This window comes from Salmo salar, unplaced genomic scaffold (genome assembly GCF_905237065.1).
Source record: "Salmo salar unplaced genomic scaffold, Ssal_v3.1, whole genome shotgun sequence".
Classification (NCBI taxonomy): Eukaryota; Metazoa; Chordata; class Actinopteri; order Salmoniformes; family Salmonidae; genus Salmo; species Salmo salar.
The window spans coordinates 6,974-21,911 of record NW_025548558.1 but is presented as its reverse complement, the minus strand read 5'-3'; the positions used below and the strand labels follow the sequence as shown (position 1 = coordinate 21,911).

Below are 14,938 nucleotides of genomic sequence, written 5' to 3'. Positions count from 1 at the left end.
TCACAGAGAGACGTTGATGAGACCTCATAGTCAATCACATGCTCACATGCTTCATACACACTGAGTGTACAAAACATTAAAGACACCTGCTCTTTCCATGCCATAGACTGACCAGGTGAATACAGGTGAAAGCTTATTGATGAAGGCTTATTGATCACTTATTGATGTCACTTGTTAAATCCACTTCAATCTATGTAGATGAAGGGGAGGAGAAAGGTTAAAGAAGGATTTTTTAGCCTTGAAACAATTGATAAATGGATTATGTATGTGTGACATTCAGAGGGTGAATGGGCAAGACAAAAGATGTAAGTGCCTTTGAACAGGTTATGGTAGTATATTCCAGGCGCATCGGTTTGTGTCAATAACTGCAACGCAGCTGGGTTGTTCACGCTCAACAGTTTCCCGTGTGTATCAAGAATGGTTCACCACCCAAAGGACATCCAGCCAACTTGACAGAAATGTAGGAAGCATTGGTGTCAACGTGGGCCATCATCCCTTTGGAATGCTTTTGACCCGTTGTAGAGTCCATGTCCTGATGAATTGAGGGTGTTCTGAGGGTAAAAATGGGGGTTTACTGTCCAAATTGGTATAATCAGTGTTATTACAGCTCCAATCCCATTAGCGGGATCAACAGCCAGTGTAAAATCAGAGCGCCATATTCTAAACCAAATCTAATAATTTCTATTTCTCAAACACAAGACTATTTTACACCATTTTATAGATACACTTCTACTGAATCGAACCACGTTGTCCGATTTCAAAAAGGCTTTACAGCGAAAGCAAAACATTAGATTATGTTAGGAGAGTACATCGACAAAAATAACCACACAGCCATTTCCAAGCAACTAGCATGCATCACAAATACCCAAAACACAGCTAAATGCAGCACTAACCTTTGACGATCTTCATCAGATGACACTCCTAGGACATCATGTTACACAATACATGCATTTTTTGTTCGATAAAGTTCATATTTATATATAAAAACAGCATTTTACATCGGCGCGTGACGTTCAGAAAATATTTTCCCTCAAATACTGCCGGTGAATCTGCGCCACAATTTACAAAAATACTTGTCATAAACGTTGATACAAAATTAAGCTGTCATTCAAAGAATTATAGATGAACATCTCTTTTATGCAAACGCTATGAAAGATTTCATAAAAGCTTCACGAGGAAAGCACTCTTTGCAATAATCGGAGTACTGAGCTCAGAAAAATACACTAGGCTATACAGACAGCCGCCATCTTGGAGTCATCTAAAATCATAAATTGCATTACAAATATTCCCTTACCTTTGATCTTCATCAGAAGGCACTTCCAGGAATCCCAGGTCCACAACAAATGTTGTTTTGTTCGATAAAGTCCATAATTTATGTCCAAATAACTCCTTGATGTTCGCGTGTTAAGTAAGCTACTCCAAATGTAGGAAGCGCGGACAATGTCACGACGAAAAGTTTTAAAAAAGTTGTATTTACGTTCGTTCAAACATGTCAAACGTTGTAAAACATCAATCTTTAGGGCCTTTAGAATGTGAAGATTCAGTAATATTTCAACCGGACGGTTCCTGGGCTTGAAAAACGTTTTGGAACGGAGGATCCACCCTCGTGAACGCGCACCAAGAAGTGATGTCACCCCCTGCCTCAACAACCTCCCCTCCTTCTCATTCGGTCTCTGTTCATCGTAGATGACTCAAACAACTTTGTAAAGACTGTTGACATCTAGTGGAAGCCGTAGGAAGTGCACAATTATTACTACATCACTGTGTATTCAATAGGAAACGACTTAGAGAGCCCATGCATCCAGATTTCCACTTCCTGGTAGGATTTCTCTCAGGTTTTTGCTTGCCATATGAGTTCTGTTATACTCACAGACACCATTCAAACGGTTTTAGAAACTTCAGTGTTTTCTATCCAAATCTACTAATACTATGCATATCCTACCTTCTGAGTTTGAGTAGGAGGCAGTTTAATATGGGCACATATCTTTCCCCGAAATTGTCAATACTGCCCCTATCCTTAAGGAGCTGTAAGAGGTTTTAACACTTTGTCTTAGGGTGGAAGTGGCCAAAGATCAGTACGCACAACAGGAAAAGTCTGCTGTTGAAGTAATTTGTCAGTCTTCTGTAATGACCATGTTTATGATCTACAGTAATTCATGTTTCAGTTATATGGTATTTTTCATATGATATGGAGTCTGCTATTGTAATCTGGTTAGGTAGAGGTTTCACCACATTGCTTACACCTATTTAATGCTCACACTACACTAGAGCCTAAGGTGTGTCTAGGGACTAGGACTACGTAGGAGTTATTTTGGGATATAATATTTTGAGACAGACAGAAGGTAAAGACAGACGAACTAAGACAGAATGATGATGGTTGTTACTCACCTCCCCCATCTGTGGATGTGACAGTCCACAGCAGAATCACCATCAACATCAGACCCCTTAATGTCATGGAAACCAGTCCCCAGGCCATCTCCACAGAGACCAGACCACAGTGTTATCGTCGTGGATACAAACTCTTCTCTGTCAGAATCTAGTAGCTGTGCTGTCACTCTTCACCAAGTCCAGTTTGTCAGAGTAAAGTGCCCATTCCGGTTTTGTGTTAGTATGTGACTGGTATGTGAATGTACAATCCTTAGGAGTCAGCCTAGTTTCACTCTTCAAGAGCAGTGCCATTGGTAGACCAAGTTAAAGGGATAGTTCACCCAAATGACAAATTGGATTCTTTAACCTGTAAATAGTCTATGGACAAGGTATGACAGCAATTCATGCATTTTACATTTACGTCATTTAGCAGACGCTCTTATCCAGAGCGACTTACAAATTGGTGCATTCACCTTATGATATCCAGTGGAACAACCACTTTACAATAGTGCATCTAAATCTTTTAGGGGGGATTAGAAGGATTACTTTATCCTATCCTAGGTATTCCTTAAAGAGGTGGGGTTTCAGGTGTCTCCGGAAGGTGGTGATTGACTCCGCTGTCCTGGCGTCGTGAGGGAGCTTGTTCCACCATAGGGGGTGCCAGAGTAGCGAACAGTTTTGACTGGGCTGAGCAGGAACTGTGCTTCCTCAGAGGTAGGGGGCCAGCAGGCCAGAGGTAAATGAGCGCAGTGCCCTCGTTTGGGTGTAGGGACTGATCAGAGCCTGAAGGTACGGAGGTGCCGTTCCCCTCACGGCTCTGTAGGCAAGCACCATGGTCTTGTTGCGGATGCGAGCTTCAACTGGAAGCCAGTGGAGAGAGCGGAGGAGCGGGGTGACGTGAGAGAACTTGGGAAGGTTGAACACCAGACGGGCTGCGGCGTTCTAGATGAGTTGTAGGGGTTTAATGGCACAGGCAGGGGAGCCCAGCCAACAGCGAGTTGCAGTAATCCAGACGGGAGATGACAAGTGCCTGGATTAGGACCTGCGCCGCTTCCTGTGTGAGGCAGGGTCGTACTCTGCGAATGTTGTAGAGCATGAACCTACAGGATCGGGTCACCTCCTTGATGTTAGTGGAGAACGACAGGGTGTTGTCCAGGGTCACGCCAAGGTTCTTAGCACTCTGGGAGGAGGACACAATGGAGTTGTCAACCGTGATAGCGAGATCATGGAACGGGCAGTCCTTCCCCGGGAGGAAAAGCAGCTCCGTCTTGCCGAGGTTCAGCTTGAGGTGGTGATCCGTCATCCACACTGATATGTCTGCCAGACATGCAGAGATGCGATTCGCCACCTGGTTATCAGAAGGGGGAAAGGAGAAGATTAATTGTGTGTCGTCTGCGTAGCAATGATAGGAGAGACCATGTGAGGATATGACAGAGCCAAGTGACTTGGTGTATAGCGAGAATAGGAGAGGGCCTAGAACAGAGCCCTGGGGGACACCAGTGGTGAGAGCACGTGGTGCGGAGACAGATTCTCGCCACGCCACCTGGTAGGAGCGACCTGTCAGGTAGGACGCAATCCAAGCGTGGGCCGCGCCGGAGATGCCCAACTCGGAGAGGGTGGAGAGGAGGATCTGGTGGTTCACAGTATCAAAGGCAGCAGATAGGTCTAGAAGGATGAGAGCAGAGGAGAGAGAGTTAGCTTTAGCAGTGCGGAGAGCATCCGTGACACAGAGAAGAGCAGTCTCAGTTGAATGACCAGTCTTGAAACCTGACTGATTTGGATCAAGAAGGTCATTCTGAGAGAGATAGCAAGAGAGCTGGCCAAGGACGGCACGCTCAAGAGTTTTGGAGAGAAAAGAAAGAAGGGATACTGGTCTGTAGTTGTTGACATCGGAGGAATCGAGTGTAGGTTTTTTCAGAAGGGGTGCAACTCTCACTCTCTTGAAGACGGAAGGGACGTAGCCAGTGGTCAAGGATGAGTTGATGAGCGAGGTGAGGTAAGGGAGAAGGTCTCCGGAAATGGTCTGGAGAAGAGAGGAGGGGATAGGGTCAAGCGGGCAGGTTGTTGGGCGGCCGGCCATCACAAGTCGCGAGATTTCATCTGGAGAGAGAGGGGAGAAAGAGGTTAAAGCACAGGGTAGGGCAGTGTGAGCAGGACCAGCGGTGTCGTTTGACTTAACAAACGAGGATCGGATGTCGTCGACCTTCTTTTCAAAATGGTTGACGAAGTCATCCGCAGAGAGGGGGGGGGGAGGAGGATTCAGGAGGGAGGAGAAGGTGGCAAAGAGCTTCCTAGGGTTAGAGGCAGATGCTTGGAATTTAGAGTGGTAGAAAGTGGCTTTAGCAGCAGAAACAGAAGAGGAAAATGTAGAGAGGAGGGAGTGAAAGGATGCCAGGTCCGCAGGGAGGCTAGTTTTCCTCCATTTCCGCTCGGCTGCCCGGAGCACTGTTCTGTGAGCTCGCAATGAGTCGTCGAGCCACGGAGCAGGAGGGGAGGACCGAGCCGGCCTGGAGGATAGGGGACATAGAGAGTCAAAGGATGCAGAAAGGGAGGAGAGGAGGGTTGAGGAGGCAGAATCAGGAGATAGGTTGGAGAAGGTTTGAGCAGAGGGAAGAGATGATAGGATGGAAGAGGAGAGAGTAGCGGGAGGGAGAGAGCGAAGGTTGCGACGGCGCAATACCATCCGAGTAGGGGCAGAGTGAGAAGTGTTGGAGGAGAGCGAGAGGGAAAAGGATACAAGGTAGTGGTCGGAGACTTGGAGGGGAGTTGCAATGAGATTAGTGGAAGAACAGCATCTAGTAAAGATGAGGTCAAGCGTATTGCCTGCGTTGTGAGTAGGGGGGAAGGTGAGAGGGTGAGGTCAAAAGAGGAGAGGAGTGGAAAGAAGGAGGCAGAGAGGAATGAGTCAAAGGTAGACGTGGGGAGGTTAAAGTCACCTAGAACTGTGAGAGGTGAGCCATCCTCAGGAAACAGCTTCCAAAGACCAGGCATTATTGGCTATTGACTCACTGAGCCAAATGTTAAGAGGTGTAAAACTGAGAGGTTTGGTTTGGGGTTGAGCAGGCAACATGAAGCAGAAGCAAACAAAGACTAGTAAAGTGAATGTATTTAATGTTCACAGTATAATGTGGAATGATCCACTGCTATTATGACAGTACTTTTCTTCTCAATATCAAAACATAAGGACAAACATTCACAGATAACCAAATCAACCAACAGAAAGAAAATATCTGCCTTGTGCGACGTTGTCACGCCCTGACCTGAGAGAGCCTTTTCATGTCTCTATTTAGATTTGGTCAGGGTGTGATTTGGGTGGGCATTCTATGTCCGTGTTTCTATGTTTGGGATTTCTTTGTTTTGGCGGGTATGGCTCTCAATCAGGAACAGTTGTATATCGTTGTTGCTGATTGGGAGTCATACTTAGGCAGCCTGTTTTTCCTTTGGGTTTTGTGGGTAGATGTTTTCTGTATAGCTACTTTGCCTTATGGAACTGTGTAGTCGTTGTTTTGTTTATTTTGTAAGTGTTCACTTTTCTTAATATTAAAAAGATGAGCATTCATATTCCCGCTGCGTTTTGGTCCTGTGTTCACGATGACCGTTACAGACGTCCACTGTGAATAAGGCATTGCTACTATCGCTATTAGCCCAGATAGCATATTTGGTTCCTTGGAAGTTGTGGGAACCTAGATTTTTGGTTTCCCATTGGTTCTGGTAATAAAACCCAAAGTTTCCTAAACGTTAAAAGAGGAAGTTAAATGTTCTGTAACGGTCGTCGTAAGGAGTGGACCAAAATGCAGCGGGTATGTTGATCATCTTCTTTACTTTTATTAAAGAAAACACACTTAAACAAAACAAACGACAAAAACAGTCCCGTAAGGTGCACAGACTATACAGGAAACAACCACCCACAAACACAAGTGAAAACACACAACTAAATATGGCCTCCAATCAGAGATAACAACAACCAGCTACCTCTAATTGGAGGTCATTGACAAAACTAACATAGAAATAGATAATCTAGAACATAAACCAAAAACCCCGAAACACACAAAACAAACACCCCCTGCCACGCCCTGACCAAACTACAATGACAATTAACCCCTTTTACTGGTCAGGACGTGACAGGTTCTGAGAATGGAAGTAAAAAATGTGCCTGCTCTTGGAACATTTATTTAGTTTCCAGGGAGATTCTGAGAACTTTTCTATGGTTCCCTAAAAGTTTTATTAACATTCTGAGATCAGAAATAGTAGGTTATTTGAAGATAAGACCCATGGAAATGCATTTATCATGCGAACACACAGATTTTTTTATTGTGGCATGGCATCAATGAGATTCAACCTGATGATCTTCTGCTCTCTATCCATGGAATTATTCCACTGAGCCACCAGGATGGAGCTACCATGCTGTTTTTATTTTAACTCATACAAAGCTGTTCATTTTAGTCTATTCAAACAGACCCTATTTCAAAGGAAACAAGCACTCATTAAGATCAGGTGTGGCCAATTAGTGGGCGCAGCCAACACACTAACAAGATAGAGAAGAGTTTTGTTGATGCTGAGAACAGAATGTATGTGTTTTTAAATAACATTCTTTGAATGTTTAATGTTTTCTTTCAGTTTTTATGGCAAGATTTCTTAATGTTCTGAGAACATGACTTTAAATAGAACCATAAGGAATCCTGTAGTAAATGTTATGCTGAAGTACTGAAATTGCCACAGAAGAATGTGGTTTCTTAACCTGTTATGGATAGGGGGCAGTATTTTCACGGCCGGATAAAAAACGTACCCGATTTAATCTGATTATTACTCCGGCCCAGAAACTAGAATATGCATATAATTATTAGCCTTGGATAGAAAACACTCCAAAGTTTCTAAAACTGTTTGAATGGTGTCTGTGAGTATAACAGAACTCATTTGGCAGGCCAAAACCTGAGAAGATTCTATACAGGAAGTACCATGTCTGACCATTTCTTGGCCTTCTTGATTATCTCTATCCAAAACAGGGGATCTCTGCTGTTACGTGACACTTCCTACGGCTCCCATGGGCTCTCAGAAGGCGGCAAAAAGCTGAATCGTGGCTTTGCAGGCTCTGGCTGAAAAACATTAGCGCGTTTGGATAGTGGCCGGTCAGAGTACTATGAGACTGAGGCTCGTGCACGAGTCGAACCCATGTTTACTTTCTCTCTCTTTGAACGAAAACCACCACTCCCGGTCGGAATATTATCGCTTTTTTGAGAAAAATGGCATAAAAATTGATTTTAAACAGCGGTTGACATGCTTCGAAGTACGGTAATGGAATATTTAGAAATTTTTTGTCACGAAACGCGTCGGGCGCGTAACCCTTCGTCACCCTTGGATAGTGTCTTGAACGCACGAACAAAACGACGCTATTTGGATATAACTATGGATTATTTTGAACCAAACCAACATTTGTTATTGAAGTAGCAGTCCTGGGAGTGCATTCTGACGAAGAACACCAAAGGTAATCAAACTTTTCTAATAGTAAATCGGAGTTTGGTGAGGGTCAAACTTGGTGGGTGTCAAAATAGCTAGCCGTGATGGCTGGGCTATCTACTCAGAATATTGCAAAATGTGCTTTCACCGAAAAGCTATTTTAAAATCGGACACCTTGATTGCACAAAGGAGTTCTGTATCTATAATTCTTAAAATAATTGTTATGTTTTTTGTGAACGTTTATTGTGAGTAATTTAGTAAATTCACCGGAAGTGTTCGGTGGGAATGCTAGTTCTGAACGTCACATGCTAATGTAAAAAGCTGGTTTTTGATATAAATATGAACATGATTGAACAAAACATGCATGTATTGTATAACATAATGTCCTAGGCGTGTCATCTGATGAACATCAAAGGTTAGTGCTGCATTTACATTTTTACATTTTAGTCACAACGTAGTTACTGTGAATGCATACATTCTACAATTATAATTTTTTTTTCTGTGCTGGCCCCGTACCATGTTGCAAACACCATGCTCTATAGCTACAGGAGGCTTTGCTGTGGTTTTGTTTTTGTGACATTATATGCTAGCTTGAAAAATGGGTGTCTGATTATTTCTGGCTGGGTACTCTGCTGACATAATCTAATGTTTTGCTTTCGCTGTAAAGCCTTTTTGAAATAGGACAGTGTGGTTAGATAAAGGAGAGTCTTGTCTTAAATGGTGTAAAATAGTCATATGTTTGAAAAATTGAAGTTTTTTTTGTTGTTGAGGAATTTGTAATTCGCGCCACGCCTATCATTGGATATTGGAGCAGGTGTTCCGCTAGCGGAACGTCTAGATGTAAGAGGTTAACGTTCTCTGAACAAATTGAGAACATGACTGGATAGATCCATGAGGAAACCTGTGGGAGACTTTATGGGAAGGTTGTATAACCCAATCAAAACCAATAGTCACTACCGTTCTCTACTAAATGTATAACATTATGGTGTGTTAATTGTCTCAATAGAGGCTGACTATGGTTGTTATCATCATAGCTTCCCATTCTGGTTCAGGTAACTTATTGTTCCTGCTACTATAGCTCCTCTCTCTTCAGAGAGAGTCTGGGACTTCCAGAGGGATCATGTTACATACAGGTAAAGATCACCTGCATTCATCAAGGTGAGGGTGTGATGCTACAGTAGATATACTCAGTGTAGCTACTTCCTCCTGCTATAACAAAATGAATAAACACACACAAAAATAAAATAAACTGAAACTTTAAAAAACTATGTCCCGCAATCAATCAACTACTTCTCCTAATAATGTATTGTAATTGATTGATTAACATGCCAGCAAGTTACTTCTGATGGTGAAACAGGTCCTGTCCTGTCCATTCAGTGTGTGTTGAGGCTGACAGGCCTCTCCAAGACACAAAGATGGTGAATGACATACTGTCACTGAGTAGTAACAATACCTGATACAGGAGATACACATTGGTAATTTCACATTTTACTTGCAAAACATTGTTTTTTGATGTCAAATATGGGTTTGGTCCAGAAACAACCCCTAGCCACTACCCCCGGCTAGCCACTACCCCCCGGCTAGCCACTACCCCCCGGCTAGCCACTACCCCCCGGCTAGCCACTACCCCCCGGCTAGCCACTACCCCCCGGCTAGCCACTACATGGAGACCTGAAAGGATTGGACAGGTGTGTAAGCAATATGATTATAGCTACACCTTGCCTTTTGTTGGTGAAAGTGTTAGCATTGCCTATATGCAATTGGACAATTATCTAATTGTCACCTTTCCTCTTTGTCCTCCCCTTAGTCAATGTTATCTCCTTCTGTCTGAGGCATTAGTATGGTTGATGTGGCTGATCCGTCTTCTCCTTGACCTTGTTCTAGTCTTCCTCTCTTTCTTCTCCATTCTGAAGTGGTATTCCACTCTGACCGTTTTCATTTGGACCATTTGTATTTGCTGGAGGGGATAGGTGAGTTTAGGGTGAGTTAGCAGGATTCAGACACACAAACAGCTAGTATGAGTAAATAAATGTAACCATAAGGACATGAATATTCCATGGACGTCTACCTGTGGCAGAGAGTGACTCTCCCTCTTCAGATGACCGTGTTGCTTCTACATTGGGGGCAGAATGCTACGAGATGGGAGGCAGTAAAATAGCAGAAACTCAATGCTGTTCATCAAAAGCCACCAATGTAACCCTACTCTCTGTTCATCAGGAGGTGGTTGTTTTAAATGGTTCAACAGATTATGATGTCATCATCATAACTTACCTCTCAGCCTGAAACATATCACTGCTGCTGCTATAATTGCTGCTGCTATAATTGCTGCTGCTATACCAGTGATTGCACCTGGACTCAGTCCATCTGAAACTGAAGGAGAAAATACAGAGTATCAGTTGTATTGTTTAATGTGATCCTGTGACTTACAGTGAGGGGAAACAGTAAAAGTAAACTTTGTACCATCAGATAGTTTATCAGGTGTGATCTGCAGGTAGGTGAGGATCAGGTGTGTGTCTCTGGCAGTAGAGAGTTCACAGCTGTAGGTCCCCTGGTGGACCATGGTTAACTTGTGGAGCTGAAGGCTGCCAGAGTCAGACAAACTCTGAACCTGCTCCTTCCACTGGTCATCAACCTGCATCTGAGGTGTGCCATTGGTGTAGCTGGAGGTGAGGATGGTGTCTGTCAGGTTGAACCTCCAGGTGAGGTCAAAGGTCAGGAGGTCAGACTGAGAGACACTGCAGAGGATGGACACCTCACTGCTTGGAGGACCCTGGACCGGATCTGAAATGATGTCATGAGAAACAGCCTTTTTAGCTTGATCTTTGTGTATTTTATCTCACAATGATGTCTTGTTTTTGTACAGTTTGCAGGCAGATAAATATATTGATGAATTTATTCATTGATGTATGAATTGATTGATTAATAGGTTGATTAATTGATTACCTTGCTGTTTCAGGGTTGCTGTCCTTTCTACTGTCCCAGAGGTCACGGTACAGATGTTGGTTCGGTCTCTGCTAAACTGTTTTGTGCTGGTGATGTCATAGAGGCCCCGGTCATCCACCTTGATGCTGGTGGAGTTCTGGATGGTTCCAGGGTCAAATGAAAGGTCAGAGGGGGGGTCAGTGGACCAGGTGAGTTTAGGCTCGGGGTAGATACCTGTAGAACTGCAGGTGATGATGTCATCTGATAACTGTATGTCCACCAAGCGGACTGGAGCTGCAACAAAGTAGACATTACACATGGAGCAGCCATGAAGTGATCATCATAGACAGACAGACAGACATTCCGTACCCTCCACTGCTATGTTAACGCAGGACTCCTTGTTGCCTTTAATAGTGCTGGTGTAACACTTGTATCTGCCCTGGTCCTGGAGTGTGATCCCTCTCAGCAGTAGTGAAGCGTTTCCTTTGGGGATCTGGTCATTGAACAGGGCTGTTCTCCCTCTGTAAGGCTGGCTCTGCTGTTTGAGCTGATCTGTACTGTAGTAGTAGGAGTGGATGGTGCTCAGGTTCTTGTCTTCTGGTTTCAGCCAGTGGATGACTTCCTCACTGTCAGGCTGGAAGCTGCAGGGCAGGACACAATCCTCTGAGAACACACAGGTTACATGGACGTCTGCAAGTAAATAAACACACACGTTAAATAAGCATCTGGACCAGAAGGGATTCATATACAGACTCCTATACTCCCCAATAGTCAGATACCTTGGTAAAGTGAGTAACCTGTTATTATTATTAATTTTAACCTGAGTCTAATCTGTCATTGTGGTCCTCCTCGGTCCTCCACCCGCCCCCCTCCACACCCACAGCACCTAACCTCTAACTAAAATCACAATCTAAAGTAAAGACTCCAGTCAGACCTGAATGACTACACTTCCTTCATGCTTCTAATCATACTACACACCCATTCAGCAATCATTTACATTGATAAACCATCTTAGCCTGTCTTGTCTGTTGTTTAATCACTGATTCTTACAATAGTTGTTCAAACAATCACAGAGAGACGTTGATGAGACCTCATAGTCAATCACATGCTCACATGCTTCATACACACTGAGTGTACAAAACATTAAAGACACCTGCTCTTTCCATGCCATAGACTGACCAGGTGAATACAGGTGAAAGCTTATTGATGAAGGCTTATTGATCACTTATTGATGTCACTTGTTAAATCCACTTCAATCTATGTAGATGAAGGGGAGGAGAAAGGTTAAAGAAGGATTTTTTAGCCTTGAAACAATTGATAAATGGATTATGTATGTGTGACATTCAGAGGGTGAATGGGCAAGACAAAAGATGTAAGTGCCTTTGAACAGGTTATGGTAGTATATTCCAGGCGCATCGGTTTGTGTCAATAACTGCAACGCAGCTGGGTTGTTCACGCTCAACAGTTTCCCGTGTGTATCAAGAATGGTTCACCACCCAAAGGACATCCAGCCAACTTGACAGAAATGTAGGAAGCATTGGTGTCAACGTGGGCCATCATCCCTTTGGAATGCTTTTGACCCGTTGTAGAGTCCATGTCCTGATGAATTGAGGGTGTTCTGAGGGTAAAAATGGGGTTTACTGTCCAAATTGGTATAATCAGTGTTATTACAGCTCCAATCCCATTAGCGGGATCAACAGCCAGTGTAAAATCAGAGCGCCATATTCTAAACCAAATCTAATAATTTCTATTTCTCAAACACAAGACCATTTTATAGATACACTTCTACTGAATCGAACCACGTTGTCCGATTTCAAAAAGGCTTTACAGCGAAAGCAAAACATTAGATTATGTTAGGAGAGTACATCGACAAAAATAACCACACAGCCATTTCCAAGCAACTAGCATGCATCACAAATACCCAAAACACAGCTAAATGCAGCACTAACCTTTGACGATCTTCATCAGATGACACTCCTAGGACATCATGTTACACAATACATGCATTTTTTGTTCGATAAAGTTCATATTTATATATAAAAACAGCATTTTACATCGGCGCGTGACGTTCAGAAAATATTTTCCCTCAAATACTGCCGGTGAATCTGCGCCACAATTTACAAAAATACTTGTCATAAACGTTGATACAAAATTAAGCTGTCATTCAAAGAATTATAGATGAACATCTCTTTTATGCAAACGCTATGAAAGATTTCATAAAAGCTTCACGAGGAAAGCACTCTTTGCAATAATCGGAGTACTGAGCTCAGAAAAATACACTAGGCTATACAGACAGCCGCCATCTTGGAGTCATCTAAAATCATAAATTGCATTACAAATATTCCCTTACCTTTGATCTTCATCAGAAGGCACTTCCAGGAATCCCAGGTCCACAACAAATGTTGTTTTGTTCGATAAAGTCCATAATTTATGTCCAAATAACTCCTTGATGTTCGCGTGTTAAGTAAGCTACTCCAAATGTAGGAAGCGCGCGACAATGTCACGACGAAAAGTTTTAAAAAAGTTGTATTTACGTTCGTTCAAACATGTCAAACGTTGTAAAACATCAATCTTTAGGGCCTTTAGAATGTGAAGATTCAGTAATATTTCAACCGGACGGTTCCTGGGCTTGAAAAACGTTTTGGAACGGAGGATCCACCCTCGTGAACGCGCACCAAGAAGTGATGTCACCCCCTGCCTCAACAACCTCCCCTCCTTCTCATTCGGTCTCTGTTCATCGTAGATGACTCAAACAACTTTGTAAAGACTGTTGACATCTAGTGGAAGCCGTAGGAAGTGCACAATTATTACTACATCACTGTGTATTCAATAGGAAACGACTTAGAGAGCCCATGCATCCAGATTTCCACTTCCTGGTAGGATTTCTCTCAGGTTTTTGCTTGCCATATGAGTTCTGTTATACTCACAGACACCATTCAAACGGTTTTAGAAACTTCAGTGTTTTCTATCCAAATCTACTAATACTATGCATATCCTACCTTCTGAGTTTGAGTAGGAGGCAGTTTAATATGGGCACATATCTTTCCCGAAATTGTCAATACTGCCCCTATCCTTAAGGAGCTGTAAGAGGTTTTAACACTTTGTCTTAGGGTGGAAGTGGCCAAAGATCAGTACGCACAACAGGAAAAGTCTGCTGTTGAAGTAATTTGTCAGTCTTCTGTAATGACCATGTTTATGATCTACAGTAATTCATGTTTCAGTTATATGGTATTTTTCATATGATATGGAGTCTGCTATTGTAATCTGGTTAGGTAGAGGTTTCACCACATTGCTTACACCTATTTAATGCTCACACTACACTAGAGCCTAAGGTGTGTCTAGGGACTAGGACTACGTAGGAGTTATTTTGGGATATAATATTTTGAGACAGACAGAAGGTAAAGACAGACGAACTAAGACAGAATGATGATGGTTGTTACTCACCTCCCCCATCTGTGGATGTGACAGTCCACAGCAGAATCACCATCAACATCAGACCCCTTAATGTCATGGAAACCAGTCCCCAGGCCATCTCCACAGAGACCAGACCACAGTGTTATCGTCGTGGATACAAACTCTTCTCTGTCAGAATCTAGTAGCTGTGCTGTCACTCTTCACCAAGTCCAGTTTGTCAGAGTAAAGTGCCCATTCCGGTTTTGTGTTAGTATGTGACTGGTATGTGAATGTACAATCCTTAGGAGTCAGCCTAGTTTCACTCTTCAAGAGCAGTGCCATTGGTAGACCAAGTTAAAGGGATAGTTCACCCAAATGACAAATTGGATTCTTTAACCTGTAAATAGTCTATGGACAAGGTATGACAGCAATTCATGCATTTTACATTTACGTCATTTAGCAGACGCTCTTATCCAGAGCGACTTACAAATTGGTGCATTCACCTTATGATATCCAGTGGAACAACCACTTTACAATAGTGCATCTAAATCTTTTAGGGGGGATTAGAAGGATTACTTTATCCTATCCTAGGTATTCCTTAAAGAGGTGGGGTTTCAGGTGTCTCCGGAAGGTGGTGATTGACTCCGCTGTCCTGGCGTCGTGAGGGAGCTTGTTCCACCATAGGGGTGCCAGAGTAGCGAACAGTTTTGACTGGGCTGAGCAGGAACTGTGCTTCCTCAGAGGTAGGGGGCCAGCAGGCCAGAGGTAAATGAGCGCAGTGCCCTCGTTTGGGTGTAGGGAC

General features: G+C 43.2%; 1 protein-coding gene across 2 annotated transcripts; it reads right to left on the bottom strand.

Annotated features, from left to right (window-relative positions):
* Window positions 1-9,459: 9,459 nt before the first annotated feature.
* LOC123733135 (V-set domain-containing T-cell activation inhibitor 1) lies at window positions 9,460-14,421 on the bottom strand. 2 transcript variants are annotated; one of them, XM_045712510.1, is made up of 7 exons: window positions 14,188-14,421; window positions 11,113-11,433; window positions 10,765-11,037; window positions 10,282-10,602; window positions 10,093-10,191; window positions 9,890-9,953; window positions 9,705-9,778 (listed from the first exon to the last, which is right to left on the bottom strand). In XM_045712510.1, the coding sequence occupies exons 1-6, from the start codon at window positions 14,273-14,275 to the stop codon at window positions 9,916-9,918; spliced, it is 1,140 nt and encodes a 379-aa protein (XP_045568466.1). In that variant the 5' UTR covers window positions 14,276-14,421; the 3' UTR covers window positions 9,705-9,778; window positions 9,890-9,915. The 2 variants fall into 2 exon arrangements, with proteins under 2 accessions (XP_045568465.1, XP_045568466.1); XM_045712509.1 differs by lacking the exon at window positions 9,890-9,953 and having other exon boundaries at window positions 9,460-9,778.
* Between the last annotated feature and the right edge of the window lie 517 nt (window positions 14,422-14,938).